Source organism: Ursus arctos, unplaced genomic scaffold (genome assembly GCF_023065955.2).
Source record: "Ursus arctos isolate Adak ecotype North America unplaced genomic scaffold, UrsArc2.0 scaffold_34, whole genome shotgun sequence".
Taxonomy (NCBI): Eukaryota; Metazoa; Chordata; class Mammalia; order Carnivora; family Ursidae; genus Ursus; species Ursus arctos.
Genome location: NW_026623030.1, coordinates 16,147,176 through 16,163,384, shown reverse-complemented (window position 1 = coordinate 16,163,384; position 16,209 = coordinate 16,147,176). Strand labels below are relative to the sequence as shown.

General features: G+C 43.7%; 1 protein-coding gene across 1 annotated transcript in view; it reads right to left on the bottom strand.

Annotated features, from left to right (window-relative positions):
• Positions 1-16,209, bottom strand: part of CIT (citron rho-interacting serine/threonine kinase) — a 158,155-nt gene that overhangs the window by 24,046 nt on the left and 117,900 nt on the right. The window contains exons 26-32 of the mRNA XM_057305738.1: positions 15,999-16,192; positions 13,398-13,533; positions 11,047-11,151; positions 4,225-4,365; positions 3,461-3,568; positions 1,717-1,879; positions 1,274-1,438 (exon numbers count right to left, since the gene is read on the bottom strand). Of these exons, the coding sequence (XP_057161721.1) occupies positions 1,274-1,438; positions 1,717-1,879; positions 3,461-3,568; positions 4,225-4,365; positions 11,047-11,151; positions 13,398-13,533; positions 15,999-16,192 (1,012 nt within the window). The remainder of the gene's footprint in view (positions 1-1,273; positions 1,439-1,716; positions 1,880-3,460; positions 3,569-4,224; positions 4,366-11,046; positions 11,152-13,397; positions 13,534-15,998; positions 16,193-16,209) is intronic.

Genomic DNA, 16,209 nt, shown 5'->3' with positions numbered 1-16,209 from the left:
AACAAGAGGGCATCGTCGCCGGAGAAAAACCCATTCCTGGAGAAAAACCATTCCTGAAGAAAAACCACCGCCACACCAAAACGCCATCCAGATTTGCCACTAAAATTGGTTACATTGTGATACCATGACGTTAACCCACTGCTCTCATGATCCCCTGAGACCTTCCAAACCACCTTCCTTTTAAAAAAAAAAAAAAAAGAAAGAAAGGCAGGCTGCCACAGGCAGCGTCTCACTGGATGCATCTGGACTCTTGGAAGCTTGACCACATGACGTTCTCCTACAAATGGACCTTGAGAGCTTGTTTGAAGGTTCTAGCAGGGGAGCTCAGCTACTCATACACCCTTGACCGAAGAACAGTCCTCCTCTATCAGGGAAGGCTGTCACCTTTGACTGAGCATGCAGCTTTGGGGCAGGGGTGCAGGGTGCATGCACATGGAGCGGTGAGGGAGGAAGGGGGCACCTGCCTAGCCAGCCAGATCAGTCGAATCAACCCTGGCAATCAACGGGGTGACAGATGTCGCAGCCAGATCGCCCTCACAACTTAGCCTTTTTTTTTTTTTTTTAAGTCCTTTTCCTCTCTAGGCGAACTTTTAAGTTCTAGAGTATTTTTAAGACCACAAAGAAAACTTCTTACACTGTTGGTAAGAATATAAACTGGACCAAACTACCAACACTCAAAATGCAAATAATCTTGAATGCAGTGAGTCATTTCCCGAGAACTAATCCTACGGCTGTAGCACCCGCAGAGGTGCAGAATTTCGCTATAGGGCACTCCTGGTAAGGAGAGACTGGAAACAACCTAAATGCCCATCAACAGGGGTCTGGTTTTAATAGGTGAACCCTGTACCCACACCAGTGAATACCACGCAGCCCTCTCAGAGGACAAGGTTGATGCATATGTATTAATAAACACTCTAATATTTGAAGTAAAAGAAAGGTGTTTTGCAAGGTACAGCATAGTATGCTATGATATTTATAATAGAAAAAAAGGACTGAGGAAAATATGCCTATTTCTCATACTCTTTAAATATAATTATTCAAGACACATGAATAGCACAACATGTGCTTACATGCATGAACTATTGCTGGAAGAATACAAAGGTTGTCTCTAGCTCAGGGAACTGGCACTGGGACAGGGGAGAAGACGGACTTCTTACCCTTTAGCATTATTACTCTTAGTATTATTACTTGTCACTTTTACCATATGTCTGCATTTTTTTAGTCGATTAAAAATGATTTTCAACAGAACTCCAGTGGCTCCTTGAGCACATACCCTCTGGAGTTGATGACTCCTTTCTGCGGCTGGATGGCGGGGCGAGCAGGCTCATGGCACTGGGCTGGTGCTCAGGTGACCGCACGATGGCGGACATGGCGATCTGCTGCCTCGCGGTGGCTGGCGTAGATGGGTGCGGATGGTCTGTGGCCTTCCGGTGGGCAGCTGGAGAGAGACCAGTCCGATGCCTTTCGGTTAGCTGGGTCACCAAGAGGCCAAAACCAAGCGGACTGCCCCTGGGCTGTCTTTTGAGGACCCAAGACCAAAAGAACATGCATTGTGCTGAATGGGCCATGCCAAGGATGCTGTGAATTTTTCAGACTTGGGACGTCTGGACTGAGAGCTTCTGAGCCATAAAGACTGAAGATGAACTAGTACGACCAATCTGCTTGAGATGGGTCCTCTGCCTTTTTCCACAGACTAGGCATAGGGAGTGCCCCTACCTTCCTCCCGGGCAGACCGGAGCTCGATGCGGGTCTTCTGAAGGGCTTCCTCTAGCTCTGCACAGCGAGCTTTCTCCTTCTCCAGAGCCACTTTCAGCTCATTGTACTGCAGAGGAACCTGTGTGGGCAAAGCAGGGTCCTCTTTCCGTCGACTAAATAAACCCTAGCAATGGAAACAGAGATATCTCCTAACTCCTGGAAACTGGCACTTGAAACTAGCTAAAGGAAGTCTGACTCAAGAGGAGCAAACCACGAAAGCCAGGAGCATACTCACTGTAAGCGGATTTAGTAAAAATGGCATGTGAAGGGGAAAAGGGGGAGACTGAGCCACAGCCCATTCCAGCCGGCTGGAAAAAAATAGGGTTTCGAAAATTTTCAACAAGAGGGTTCAAGATGCTTGAACTGCCACCACCTCTTCCTTTAGCATTCCCAAGAAGGAGAGCCATTTCCTGAGTCTTTACCCTCAAAAAATGGAAGTGGAGGATGGAGTCAGGAGAGATGGTTCGGAAATCATTCTTGCTTTGTGTTTGTCTCATGACACTTAGTTACAAGACATAGAGATGAGTGTTTAAAAAAAAAATGGAGACCAAAAACTTGACTGCTAAAATGACATCAAAACAAGGGGCTTACTCAAAAAAAAAAAAAAGCAAATGGAAACACGTACTGGACACGGAGGGGAAAAAAAGGAAAACACAGGGAATAATGGGACTGAAAAAAAAAATTAACAACCAAAACTCAATGGAAACACCCTAACTACAGCACATGACACAATCAGAAAACAATCCGCTGCTAAAATAAAAGAAGATTCAGTATCATAAGCAGCACGAGCACACAGAGTCACACAGTAGGCCGCAACACCCCTCCCCTGAGCTGTCCCAGGAGCAGGCTGCTGCTGAAGCTGCCCCCGCCCCCTTACAGTCCCAACCGCGCTGGGAACACGGCACCAGCAGCCCCCTCCAGCCCCCTCTCACGTATTCCAAATCACAGGGGGGCTGCCGCTGCTCCTCCAGGGTAGGAATGCTTTTGGAAGCAAACTGCAAGCTCCTTAGAGACCTCTTAGAACTGAGAACACCCGGCCAAACCTCCCAGGAGGGCCTCGGTGGCTTAGGGAAGCGTGTTTTGGGTGTAGGAAAAATCTTCCCAGGTGCATCTACATAGAAACCTGTCCACAGTTGTTTTTTTTTTCTTTTTGGTCATAGTTTGTCATGTGTTTGTCTATCATAATTTTAAAGGGATGGAGCAGCACTCAGGGGAGGGCCTAGCTATCCAGTCAGGCACGTGAGGCAAGTCACCTCAACTCCCTGGCTCCTGGGCTCCTCACAGGCTTCTGCCAATCCAAAGGACTGGGCTGGGTAATTTCGGGTCTTTTCTAGAGTCCTGTGCCTATGGGCTGCTAATCCCTCTGGAGTCTTGTACAATGACCTCCCTATAAACCTTTCTCTCTGCTGTCACCCCCACCCCAGCTGCTTAGGAAATGAAAAAAAAAAAAATCCTTCCCTTATCAGAGACAGGCACTATCATTATAAAGGTCATGAACACAAAGTAGTGTGTTACAGACTTGATTAATGACATCCCTTTGTAAGTACTGTTCTGACTTTCTCAAAACCTATTTTCAACCCAATATAAAACGAGAAAATGCGTGTTTTGTTTTCTTTGATGTTTCTATAATTATCTATCACAACAGTATTTAATGAATCATAATGACTGAGCAAAACCTCCCCACTTTTCAAACACTAGGACCCACCTTTTTCTTCTTAGCAGGCTGGTCCATTTTGGCTTGCAGAAAGTCAATGAGTTTGGTTTGTTGAGAAATAGTACCTTCCATTTTCACCTTTTCATGAGAATAGAGAACCTAAAAATTCATAGAAACAAAATTAAGCTTGGCCCTCAAAAGAAGGATGCTTTTAAATTTGGTACTTAGAAAAATAAAAAGATTAAGTCGTGAGAATACTAGCATATGAAAATTCAACACGGACCACACTGGGCCAATATTTACTTACTTAGTCCTTTTCTTATAGCCAAAACCAAAACTAAAAAAGGACCATGCATGGATAAGTATATGGAAAAGAAAAAAAAAAAAAGCCAGGGGTTAATATTAGAATCTCAGAGCTGATCATTACAGGTATTTTCCAACTTCTCTGAAGGTTTGGAAATTTTCACAATGAAATATTGGGGGAAACGCACAATACTACACAATATAAAGAGAGTGACCGTTTCACTAGATGGCTTTTAGCCATGATGCTTTGCGTCTGCAGACAATTTTTTTTTTTTAAAGATTTTATTTTTATTTATTTATTTGACAGAGATAGAGACAGCCAGCGAGAGAGGGAACACAAGCAGGGGGAGTGGGAGAGGAAGAAGCAGGCTCACAGCGGAGGAGCCTGATGTGGGGCTCAATCCCATAATGCTGAGATCACGCCCTGAGCCGAAGGCAGACGCTTAACCGCTGTGCCACCCAGGCGCCCCTGCAGACAATTTTTTAAGTAAATTCCCTTTGCTGGTTCTCACCTGAATGTTTTCTAGCTGGTATTCCAGATCACTCCTTTCGGTCTTCAGCAGATCAGCCCGGTCCAGAGCTTCCTGCAGCCCTTGAGTCAAACGGAAGATGTGATTCTTCTGTAGGTCCATCTGCTGCTGTAATTTGGCTTGCTGGTGGGGAGAGAGGCCAGACAGAGTCTTGATACCGTGGACAATACAACTCGTGCCCCCCCGCTGTTCTTGTTACCAAACTAATAGCAGGCATGGCACCAAATTTCAGCTTCTGAAATCATCTTGTTTCAGAATTACTGATTGTCTTCTGTCCCAGATGGATGCATGGCACAGTTAAAAAGAATCTGCCCAGAAATCTCTGTTGGCCAGCAAGTCACAGGATCCCCACTGTAAGAGGAAGGCCAGGCTGGTGTGTCTGCCTTTCCGGTCAGTTACAATTAAGGACATTTGGCCCACCTGAGTTGACATCGAAGATGCTGTGAATTACTGCTGTGACAGCTATGCTCCAATCTGTCCTGAGCTCTGCTTTTTAAGGTCTCAGGTGCTATTGTGAGAAATCACTTTCTTCAGGCAGTGTGGATGCACAAAGGGGAATCACGTCACCTCTAACTTAAGGAGCGCCTTGTCAGGGTGAGGGACCCCTCAACCAGGACACAGATAGCCACAATCATAGGAGATACTTCTGTAGTGTGGGGAGGAAGAGGAAGAGCCCGGACTCAGCACAAGTGTCAGTAAAACCCAGGGGGGAATATCACTTTAGTGTTTTGGAAATAGTTTTGTGCTGGAAATCTCTCTCCAATTTTTACAATGGAAGTCAACCAGAAAATAAGGCAGGTTATAAAGATGCTGGTTTTATGGCTTTCTTTCCTAAAATGCTTCTGTTTCTAAAAAAGCAGGAGAGAGCAGCTACCCTGATGAGACCGCCTGATGTCATCCGACCCCTGGGTGACAATCTAACCACCCCCGAGGTGGCCCTAATACCCCCTCCCGTGGTGGCCCAGACGCTCTGCACATTCAAGGACAGAGCTCCTAAAGAGCAGTAAACATCACCATGGGCATTTTCCAACAGGCAACAGCAAATCTCCGCGCTCTCAGCCCCAGAAGGCCGAGAGCCAGCAACAACTTCAGACCTTGCTGACCCTCTTCATCCCATTTTGCTTCCCTCCACCTATGTTTTGTTTCTCTTTCCATTTCTACTCCTCTACGGCCCTTCCTCTTGAGGGGAAGTGGATTCCTTGAGGCATCACGGTGTGCTGGAACGAATGTGGGCTTTGGAAGACTACAGACCCTGGCATAAATGAGGACTCTAACACGTATAGGACCATAGGGGCAGCTCATATTGCCTCTAGAAGCCTCAGTGTTTTCATCTGAAAGTGGGTATAATGTCTCCCCTGACTGGGTGATATACTGAGTGCCATGCCAAGTGCCCAGCGTACCACAGTTGCTCAAGGAATTTTAGCAGTCTCTCTCTCCCCCCTTCCCTCTATCCAGTTCAGGCTCCCCTCTCCCTACCCCATCAGTCTTCCCCATGTCAACCTCCTCCACCAGCCTCCCCCCATCAGTCCTCCATAAAGCAAGAGATACTGTCAGCTACCAGAGATCACCTAGCCTATCTGCCAACCTGGAATTTCTCAATCAAACCACAGAAACCCCTAAAACATGGCGGGGAAGGGGAGCAGAAAAAACAGCTAAGATTACCTCTTAAAGGGAGCTATCAGTCCCCTACGGCGCAAGTGATTTCCGCAAATTACCCTCTTTAGTTTCTTCCCACTATTTTAGGACAACATTAATTACTAGGCAGGAAGCAGAGAAACAGGAGCTGGGGACAAGAATTGGGTTGGTGACAGCCGGGCCCAAAATATTTCTCTAGAACAAATGCATCAACTGTCCGTTAGCTTTCCAAGAAACAGGCTGATTATTTACTACAATAAATAAACAAGTAAGAGTGGCAGGTTGCTGCTCGGTGGAATGTTTTTCAAAGCCATTTACCTGCCTCCCAGCGAGGCAAATGGGGGCTATTCACGGGTCAGTGTCGGACTGAAAGGAGAGCATTAGCTCTGTGCTTTCATCTGTCCAACAGTTTCACAAGGGTGACAGGAGACTGGCAGGGCGCACGAAGGAGCTGGATCACAGAGCCGGAGCACCAAACAACCCTGATGGCAGAAAGGATGGAGCAAAACCAGCCAGAGAAAGTTCAAACGGACCGTATTTTTAAAAACACTGACTGATAGTGGCACCTGGGTGGCTCAGTCGGTGAAGTGTCTGCCTTCGGCTCAGGTCATGATCCCTGGGTCCTGGGATGGAGCCCCTCCTATGTCTGGGATCCCTGCTCAGCGTGGAGTCTGCTTCTCCCTCTGCGTCTGTCCCTCCCCGCCCTGCCCTGCCGGTGTTCTTTCTCAAATAATCTTAAAAAAAAACCAACAACACTGACTGATAAACACAGAATATAAAGATATCAAAAAGAAAACAAAACAAAAACCCTTATGGAAGGGTTGGTGTCGATGTAACAGGTCAGTGGGTGTCAGTGGTGCGATAAATGTACCCAAAGAGCCCAAGCTAATTGGCAGAGGCTCACAGAATGGAGCTGGAGATATCCCACCATACTCCATGTTGTTCAGACCATGAGGACTTCTAGAAGCTCTCTTTGGAAAGATAAATCTACCAGAAAAGAACATTTCAAACTTGGAGGGACTTGAAATCTTTCTCTTAGGAAAGAGAAGGCGGTCTGGAGTGGGAGAGCGACTTAGATATCCTAATAGACTGTCATAGAGATAATAGAAGTAGTTTTCTCATAGAACTGTCACGAGGGTTTTAGGAGCCAATTCTTGGAAAGTACTCAGAAGGGCACCTGGCACATAGCAATTGCTAATGAAACATTAGCTTTTAAATTATTAATCAAGTAATTTGATCACTGATCAGCATTAATCTCCTTTTTTGGTTGGAAATAATCAGACTGCTCTATTTTCAAATGTTTCAATGAAATAGAACCAATGGTCAGAAGTTAGAGGCTTTAATTCAAAATAAGACATGACTTTCTGAGAATGAAAGTTGCTGGAAAAAAATGGGTTGGAATGTCCACCGGCACTGTGCACTCAGGCCTCCATTCAACCAGGCCCACTGGTGAGTAATGTTGGGGAAGAGATTCTCTGCCTTAGACAGGAGGTTAATTTGACCAGAATTAGCAAATGGACTTTCATCTTTGGCATTACTTCCAATGGACTGATAGTGGCTGTCAAGTGCCGTGTCAAAAAAGCTTCCATAGCCATTTCCGGCCCAAGAGGAAAGATTTGGGAGAGACAGCCATTAGCAAATTCTGCCAGGGGCAGGGATGAAGGGAACAATGGAAGAAGAGCTGGGAATTTGGACTCCATGGCAGAAAAAACTCTTCCCAACCCTGTACCTAATGAAGAGGACACTTGGGTTAACTTTAGAAAGAAGACAAATGAGCAAATACAAAAAAAGAGACAAACCAAGAAACAGACTCTTTTAGCTATGGAGAACAAATTACCAGAGGGGATGTGGGTGGGGGGATGGGAGAAATAGGGGATGGGGATTAAAGAGCACACTTATCACGATAAACACACACACACACACTGTATCTTGATTTTAAATGTTATAATCAGATGCTCTGGTAATGGAATAAGGATAGACATGTAGATGGCTTTGTGACAAAGGTATCAAGAAAATTTAATAAGGAAGAGTCTTTTGAACACATGGTACTGGAGTAACAGGACAATTCTACAGAAAACAGTGAACCTCTCCTCTCATATCATACATAAAAATTAACTCAAAATACATCCTAGATCTACATATGAAAGCTAAAACTATAAAACTTCTAGTAGTACAGAGAGAAGAAAGTATTCAACTTTAGGATCAGCATAGATTTCTTAAATAGAACACAGAAAACACAAACCGTTTTTAAAAACTGATAAATTTGACTTCATAAAAAGAACATTTGCTCTTTGAAAGATACTGTTTTATTTTTTTTTTTTATTTTAAGATTTTATTTATTTATTTGACAGAGAGAGAGGCAGCGAGAGAGGGAACACAAGAGGGGGAGTGGGAGAGGGAGAAGCAGGCTTCCCGCTGAGCAGGGAGCCCGATGAGGGGCTTGATCCCAGAACGCTGGGATCATGACCTGAACCAAAGGCAGACACTTAACGACTGAGCCACCCAGGCGCCCCTGAAAGATACTGTTTTAAAAGACAAGGCAAGCTACAGAATGGGGGAAAGATTCACCATCCATACATCTGGCAAAGAGTTAGTACCAAGAAATCTTTAACAACTTTACTTAGAAGTAACTATCCAAAAGATTTGAACTTACACTTCCCAAAAGAAGACACATGAATGACAAATACATGAAAAGATGCTCATCATCTTTCATTATTGAAGAAAGGCAAATTAAAACCACAATGTGATATTGTAATATACACACTAGAAAGGCTAAACAACACTAAGCATTATGGGGTTGGAACTGCTGTTGGGTGTGCAAAATGGAACCACTTTGTTATCAACATACACATGTGACCCAGCAATGTTCCTCCTAAAGGAATGAAAACATATCCACACAAAGATCTGCACACAAGTTTTCATAGCAGATTTATTTATAATAACTAAAAACTGGAAACTATTCAAAGGTTCATCAACAGGTGAGTGGATAAATTATGGTATACCCATACAATGAATTACTGCTTAGCAATAAAAAGCAATGAACTGCTAGTACATTCATCAGCATGGGTAAGTCACAAAAGCATGCTCAACTAAACTAAAGAATCGAGGGGCACCTGGGTGGCTCAGTCAGTTACGCGTCTGACTCTTGGTTTCGACTCAGGTCATGATCTCAGGGTCGTGAGATGGAGCCCCGAGTTGGGCTCTGTGCTCAACGGAAGTCGGCTTGAGATTCTCTCTCTCCCTCTCCCCTTGCCCCTCCCCACACTCACACACACTCTCTCTAAAATAAAATAATCTTTAAAAAAATTTTTTAAAAAAGGTCCAGATACAAAGAGTATATATAGTATGACTCCACTTCTAGGAAATTCTAGAAAAGAAAAACTATCAGTAGTGACAAAGAGCAGATCAGTGTGTACCCGGGGCCAGGGTCAGAAGGTATCGACTAGAAGGGCCATAGGGAACTTTTCTGGATGATGAAAATGTTTTATATTTTCATTGTGGTGATGATTAGTCAGGTGTTTACATTTTAAAAAATGATTCAAAAAAAAAAAAAAAAAGAAGACACTCAGGTTAAGCCCTTGGTCACATGCCTATAAAGTGCACACCACGACCAAGGGTTCTAGCCACATCCTGGACAATAAATATCATTCTTTGTTTCATAATGGTTTCAACTGTCAGTGAAATATGCCTCAAACTCAGTGTCAGCCAGATGTCTGTGCTCAAAAATCTATCTCTGTGAGGTACAGACTGGGAAGCTGGAAATGTTCTCGTGTCGTGTAGAAGTGAGAAAGAGGGGACTGAATCGGGATCCCAGCATGCTATTCCAAGCCTTGTCACTGACTCACCATGTAACCTTGGACCAAAGTATTGAGCTGTCAGAGCCAATTCTCTTTCCTCAGAAGGAAAACAGGACAGGCAAGATCATTGATTATTTCTGTTCTGTTTCCAACATGTGCCTAAAATGGGGACATTGCCTATTCGTTCCAGATAAAAGACCACCATTCTCTACTTGACCACCAGGTAGATTTTTAAATTTTTATGACGGCGTTCTTAACACTGCCTTTGACGAACTTCCCACCCATGTGTGTATATAATTAGTTTTATTGTAAAAATCTTTATTGTGATACAATATACATAAAATTTACCATTTTAACCATTTTTAAGTGGACAGTTCATTGGCACCAAGGACATGCACAGTGTTATGCAACCATCACTGCCATCCATCTCCAGAACTCTCACAAACTCCCACCCATTTTTTTTAAAGTCTCATTCTGTAAAATATTTCACACTCACCTGCAAAATTTTCACCACACTTTTCAAAGTTCATAGCTTAGCAATATTATTTCTATCAGCAGAGTCCCTTGGGAGATATCCTATAATAAAACCTTACTAACGAGAATAGGTAGTCTGGTTAATTGAACTATGAGGCTCACTATGGGTTAAACAGAACACTCTTGGAGTCCTATTTCTCCTTAAATATCTTTACAAAGTATATTTGTCCTGGTTGGTCAATTCTAGTGAACAGAACAGAGTCATTAGTGACTCAACATACAGGGAGGGCTTTGGTTGGGAGTGGGAAGTAGTCATCAACTTAAAGAGAGATTTTTCAGAATTCCGTTAAAAGGCCCGAGAAATAATATAAGGGATGGGTTCAGGAGATCAATTTGAGCTTTCCATTCTATGTCTCAAAGGCAGGGTGTAATTTTTTTTAATTGAATTAAATGAATGATTAAAAGTCTTCAAGAAATTTAGTACTCAGCATAAATCTGATCAAGTTCCTGCCCTGTGCATGAAGCGAATTTGCACAGATGTTTATCAGCCTGAAAACTTGATACACTTTAGATATTAACTCTAAAAGAACAGTTTAATTCAATATTCAGTCACCCGTATATTTAATAAACTTCCATTTGGCACATACGCATCTGAGCTCAACATTTTTTTAAGCACCACGTGGGGGGATACAAGTGACAAAGACCCCCTGGCCATCGTGACGCATTCTCTGAATGTATTAAATACCTTCAAAAAAGGTACTACGTGACCACCTTACTCTTCCTTGAAAATTCGAACTGCAAAATTTGAACGTCTGATCTGGATCTGACCACCTAAACACAACAAATTTTCACCTTCAGAATTCCACCTGGCTCTATTTCTCTCCTGTTTTACACTCACCTCTTCCAGAAGCCTCTGTTTGAGCTCCCGTTCAGTCTCCAGTTTCTGCTGTAAACTGCGGGCGTTCATTTCAAGCATGGCATGTTTCTTCTCCAGGTCATTGAGCTGGGCATTTGGAAAAATTGGCCATAATATCATATTTAGGAATACTAGATGCTAATGACTTTTGCAAATACCCACAAACCTTCACACATAAAGAATCAAGTTCTGAAGATCAGAATATAAATATTGTTTTCTAGGGACACCTGGGTGGCTCAGTCTGTTGAGCACCTGCCTTCAGCTCAGGTCATTATCTCAGGGTCCTGGGATCGGGCCCCACGATGAGCAAGGAGTCTGCTTCTCCCTCTCCCCCTGCCTCTCCTCCCATTCATTCTCGTTCTCACACACATGTGCACTCTCTAATAAATAAAATCTTTCAAAAAATAAATAAATGAATAAATAAATATTTTTATCACAAAGGTCCATGTCACAGATAAGCCTTATATGGGGATAGGATTATTTCTAAGGCATGGGTCACATAAAGAGCTATGACAAGTTCTAAGACAAGGATGATCACTTCGGCTGAATTTAATTAAATAATCAAATGCCGAATGCTTACTATTTGCACAGCATTATATCAGGCTCTTGGGATGAAAGAATGGACAAACTCTCTTAAGAATCTTACATAAAGTCACAAAGGCAGAGAGAAGCCCATAACTAGACATGTACACAAACAAGGACTGCTTTGTCACATAATATTTCTGATAAGAGGGTATGGAGAAGAGCAATTCTTCCTGAATTACCAGTTGTCAAGAAAAGATTGTATCAATGTCTGGAGTCTGGTTTGTTTGTTTTTTTAAAGTGAGCTCCACACTAACATAATATAATAAAAAATCATTTAAAAAAGAAAATAAATAAATAAAGTGAGCTCCACACCTAGCTTGGAGCCCAACGTGGGGCTTGAACTCACAACTCTGAGATCAAGACGAGCTGAGATCAAGAGCTGGACACTTAACCAACTGAGCCCCCCAGGAGCCCTAATGTCTGAAGTCTTAAAAGATGAGCAGAACTTTGCTATAGAATACTCTAAGAAAGAACAATCGAATAGAAAAAATATTCAAGTTCAACACAAAAGGATTCATTTACCTCTAAATAATTAATATACCTAGTTTCCTCATGGGTTAAAAAAAAAAATTGTGAGCCAGTATCAAGGAACTCCAGAGTGTTCCTGAGCAGCAAGCTCCAGCCTTGAATCCAATAATTTTATTTCCATGAAATTTTATTTCTGTAAGAAAATAATCATGGATGTCCCTAAAGATTTATAACATTATGGTAAAAATTGAAAGAAGCTCAAAGTTCCAGCACCAAGTAGAATGATTAAATGATTCAGTAGGTACCTCTGTTTTGTTGAGGGGTTTTTTTGGACCTACATATTCAAAAAACATTCAGTAACTAAGGAAAAGCCCCTTGGTCTCTGTTGGGATTTTTTTTAAGATGTAAATTTATTTACATAGCAAGAATCTAAATTTATTCTAATGGAGCAGTGCTGGATTATAAGTCATCTTTTCCTTTACTTTTCTATGGTTTCTAGATCTGCCACAATAACCCCAAAGAATCACTTTTATAATCATGAAATAACAAAGTTATACAAAATATGAAATTCAGAGTCTTGCTTTATTTTATGTATTTGTGTGTGCGTGAAAAAGTGCGTGTGTGTGAGCCTAGGTATATATACATAAAATTGCTTTGATCTTCATTCTTATTATCTGGAACACTGGGGCATCTATTAGAAATCTCTTTCAAGACTTAGATAAACCTCCAGAATAATGGGACATCACTCTGCAGACATAATGTGGTGTGCTACATGGACAGGACATGCGTATTTCCAATGTAAAACACTGAGAACTCTCGTGGCCATCAGACCCTCTTGTGCCCCCGGCCTTGGAACAGAGAGACGCCGAGCTGCCTACTATTGCAGCAATGGAAAGAGCATTAGTCCTTGCCACTGAGTAGTTTCCAAGAATGCTCGACATTAAATCCAGCAACTAACCCAGAGGTTAAATCTAGAAATCAGGGGCCAGAAAATGAGAGAGCTGTGTAGCCAGATCAGAATCCAGACGTCAGGGGCACAGACAGGCAGATGTTAAGAAGTCACCAACGGACTGTGACACACCAGTCCCCAGCATGCCTCCCACGCTCTCGCCAACCAAGGGTGTCTGTGTGGAGCCTAACTCTGCGACTTGATGGGACTGAGTAAATGTGTGTTTGTGAAATATGCTGACCACGGATTGCACCTGAGTATGGGTCGAGTGTGCCTTCTAAAAGAGGGAGATGAAGATGTCCTCCTAAAAGCAGAAGGGATGGGTGCTGACCTTGTCAGAGAGGCTCTCAGCTTTCAGCTTCTGCTCTTTGAGGGCCTGCTGCAGAGCAAGGATCTCAGCCTTGTGCTCCTTCACCGCCAGCTCCACAACCTGGCGTGACTCAGTGATCCGCTGGTCGGCCCGCGCCCTGCCGGGAAAACACAGGCCCATTTCAGAAGCCCCACCATCACCAATCCAGAGAAAGGAAGTGGGCCCATCTCTAATCCCGATAAGCAACCAAACAGGCTGCAGGCTGGAGAAAGGCCCAACCCTGATTTCCAGTTTCAAATTATGTCTTGCTTTCTGACTGCTTACAGAGCGAAGATCTGACCCACTTAGACCTTGGGTAAAAATACTCTTAATAGGTAAAGTTCCTGTGAGTACTCACTTGGAAAGGCTGAAGGGGAAAAGGCAATTTTCCAAAAGCTTCTGGACTGAACAGGATAAAGCAAGACCTTCACAGCCTCCCCTGGGAGTGGAAATGGAATGAGGTCCCCCTGAGGGACCACAGGAGACCCCATCGAGCAAACATTTCCTCTCCTTAAAGTCTATGCAATAAGTTATGTGTTTGGGGGCTCGTTAGGAAACTGAAACTCGAGTCTGATGAATGTATCTATAAATAAGGTTAGAGAATAGAAAAAACTAGAAGCAAACCAGAAAAATCGCTGCCCTTCCCCATTTAGGTCTTGTGTTTTGCTACTTCCATATGTGAGCTTATACAGTCTCCTCTACTGCCAGCGCTCTCCTCTACCTCCCCTTCCCTGCAAACACAATCTTACTCGGCCTTCAAGGATGAACTCCAAAGGCCATGTCCTCCATAAAACCTTGCTCAATTTCTCCTCTTGCAAGGAAGCTCTCCTTGCTCTGTATCCAAAGCATAAACGTACTCCTCTCCTGGCACACCGCACTCTCTATTTGAGGTGGTAAATATCCGAATGCATAATTCATCTTCTCCATGAGACTTGCCTCTTGAGCACAGGAATTAAGAATTATATTTTACTCATCTCCGTATCCCACGTAACACCAAAATAGAGGGGGGGGAAGGAAAAGCCAAGATCTTTCACAACCGTCCCTGAAAGTATACATGAAATGTCTTCCTAAACACAGCTCATGATTATACCTTTCATGTGGAGTTGTGTGTTTCTTGATGCTGAAGCCAGCTACCGACCCTCAAATTGGTCTCTGAGGGACTCTAGAAACAGCTCAGATAGGAGCTGCACTTGAGGGCAGAAGGGAGGGGGTCTGCGTGAAAGCAACCAGAATATACCGTGAGGACTCAGGGGAAAGAGGAACAGGAGGTCTTAAACCAGCAGCCCATCACATCAGCAAATACCCTGAGTGGGAGGATATCCAAAAAATGAATATTTCTACCAGTTCTCCTCAAATTTAAGGAGTCTCATCTCTTGTCTCCAATCTTTTCTAGTTTAACTGACTTAGCACACATTAAACACCCAACACATCTGGCTGAGTCTACTATTGTCAAGTAAACGTGGGAAATATCAAAATGAGTCTGATGGTGTCCAGCTAAATCTTTTGTGAGAGGCATTTCCAGGCATAGTTTATCTCGCTTAAGGAGTTCAGGGTGTCCCAGGAAGGTCAGTTTCAGAGGAAGGTGATATGAGTGAGGTTGGGAAGGACGGCTACGATTCAGTTGTGTACACGCGAAGTCATGAGCAAACTCTAGTGTGCACACTGGAAAACGAGACCCATTCTTCAAGACCATTTATTTCTATCTGCTAATAAACTGTCATAAATACCCATTCTGTTAGAATCAAACACTTGCCTGCCAAGAAGCTGTAAACTGTCATAACCCACCTTCCCATCGGCCATGTCTGCAGTGTGAATGGCGCCCCCTAAGGGTGGGAAGTATACGACCTGCACTATCATGGCCCCAGCAGGAAAGGGATTCTGACTTTGGAAATGAAAGTGGGAAAGCAGAGGAAAGATCCTGCTTGAACTTACTATTTCCTACCACGAAAGAAAAAAACTAAACTATTCTTGTAGAGAAGCTGTTCTCAACGAAGGCTGATGCTGCCCCTCAGGGGACACTGCACAATGTCTGGAGATATTTTTGGTGTCACAGCGTGAGGAAGGGGTTGCTACTGGCATCTAGTGAGTAAAAGCAGGGCTGAGGCTCACATTCTATGATGCACAGGACATCCCCCACAACGAGGGATTATCTAGCCCAAACTGTCAATTGTGCTGAGGTTGAGAAACCCTAGTGTAGATGGGTGACTAGCTTTACAAAGGACCAAGATTAAAATGGTGATGGTCTTGCTACATGGTCACAGTGATAACAAACGCAAGGTAAGAGTTTCTGCCAAGAAAGCACTGAGCTATTTGCCCTCCTCTGACTCCCAGGCCTCCGCATGGGGTAAAAGGACACCAGCTGCCAACACAGAATCCAAGTGACACTGACCATGTTTACAACTAGGATAACTGACCCACCCTGGTTTGCCCAAGAGTCTCCCAGCTTTAGCACTGTAGGTCTTGTATGCTAGAAACTTCTCTCAGTCCTGGGCAAGCTGGGACTGTTGGTCACCCTGTTCCTAATGCTCAGGTGATCCCGCTGAAGACACTTGTCACTGGCTTTCTACAAACAGGAAGTCCCACCTGCTCTGCTTCTCGGTGTCCAACATCCTCTGTAACTCTCGAACCCGACACTCAAACTGGGACTTCTCGTCGCCAAGGACGCTCCTCCACGCCTCCCACTGCCGCTCTTTTTCCAGCAGCTCGTCGTTCAGGGCCTCCAGGTCCATGACCTGTTCTTCCAGCATCGTGCAAGTGGTCTTCAGAGCCTCCATCGTCTGCAAATCAGTACCAC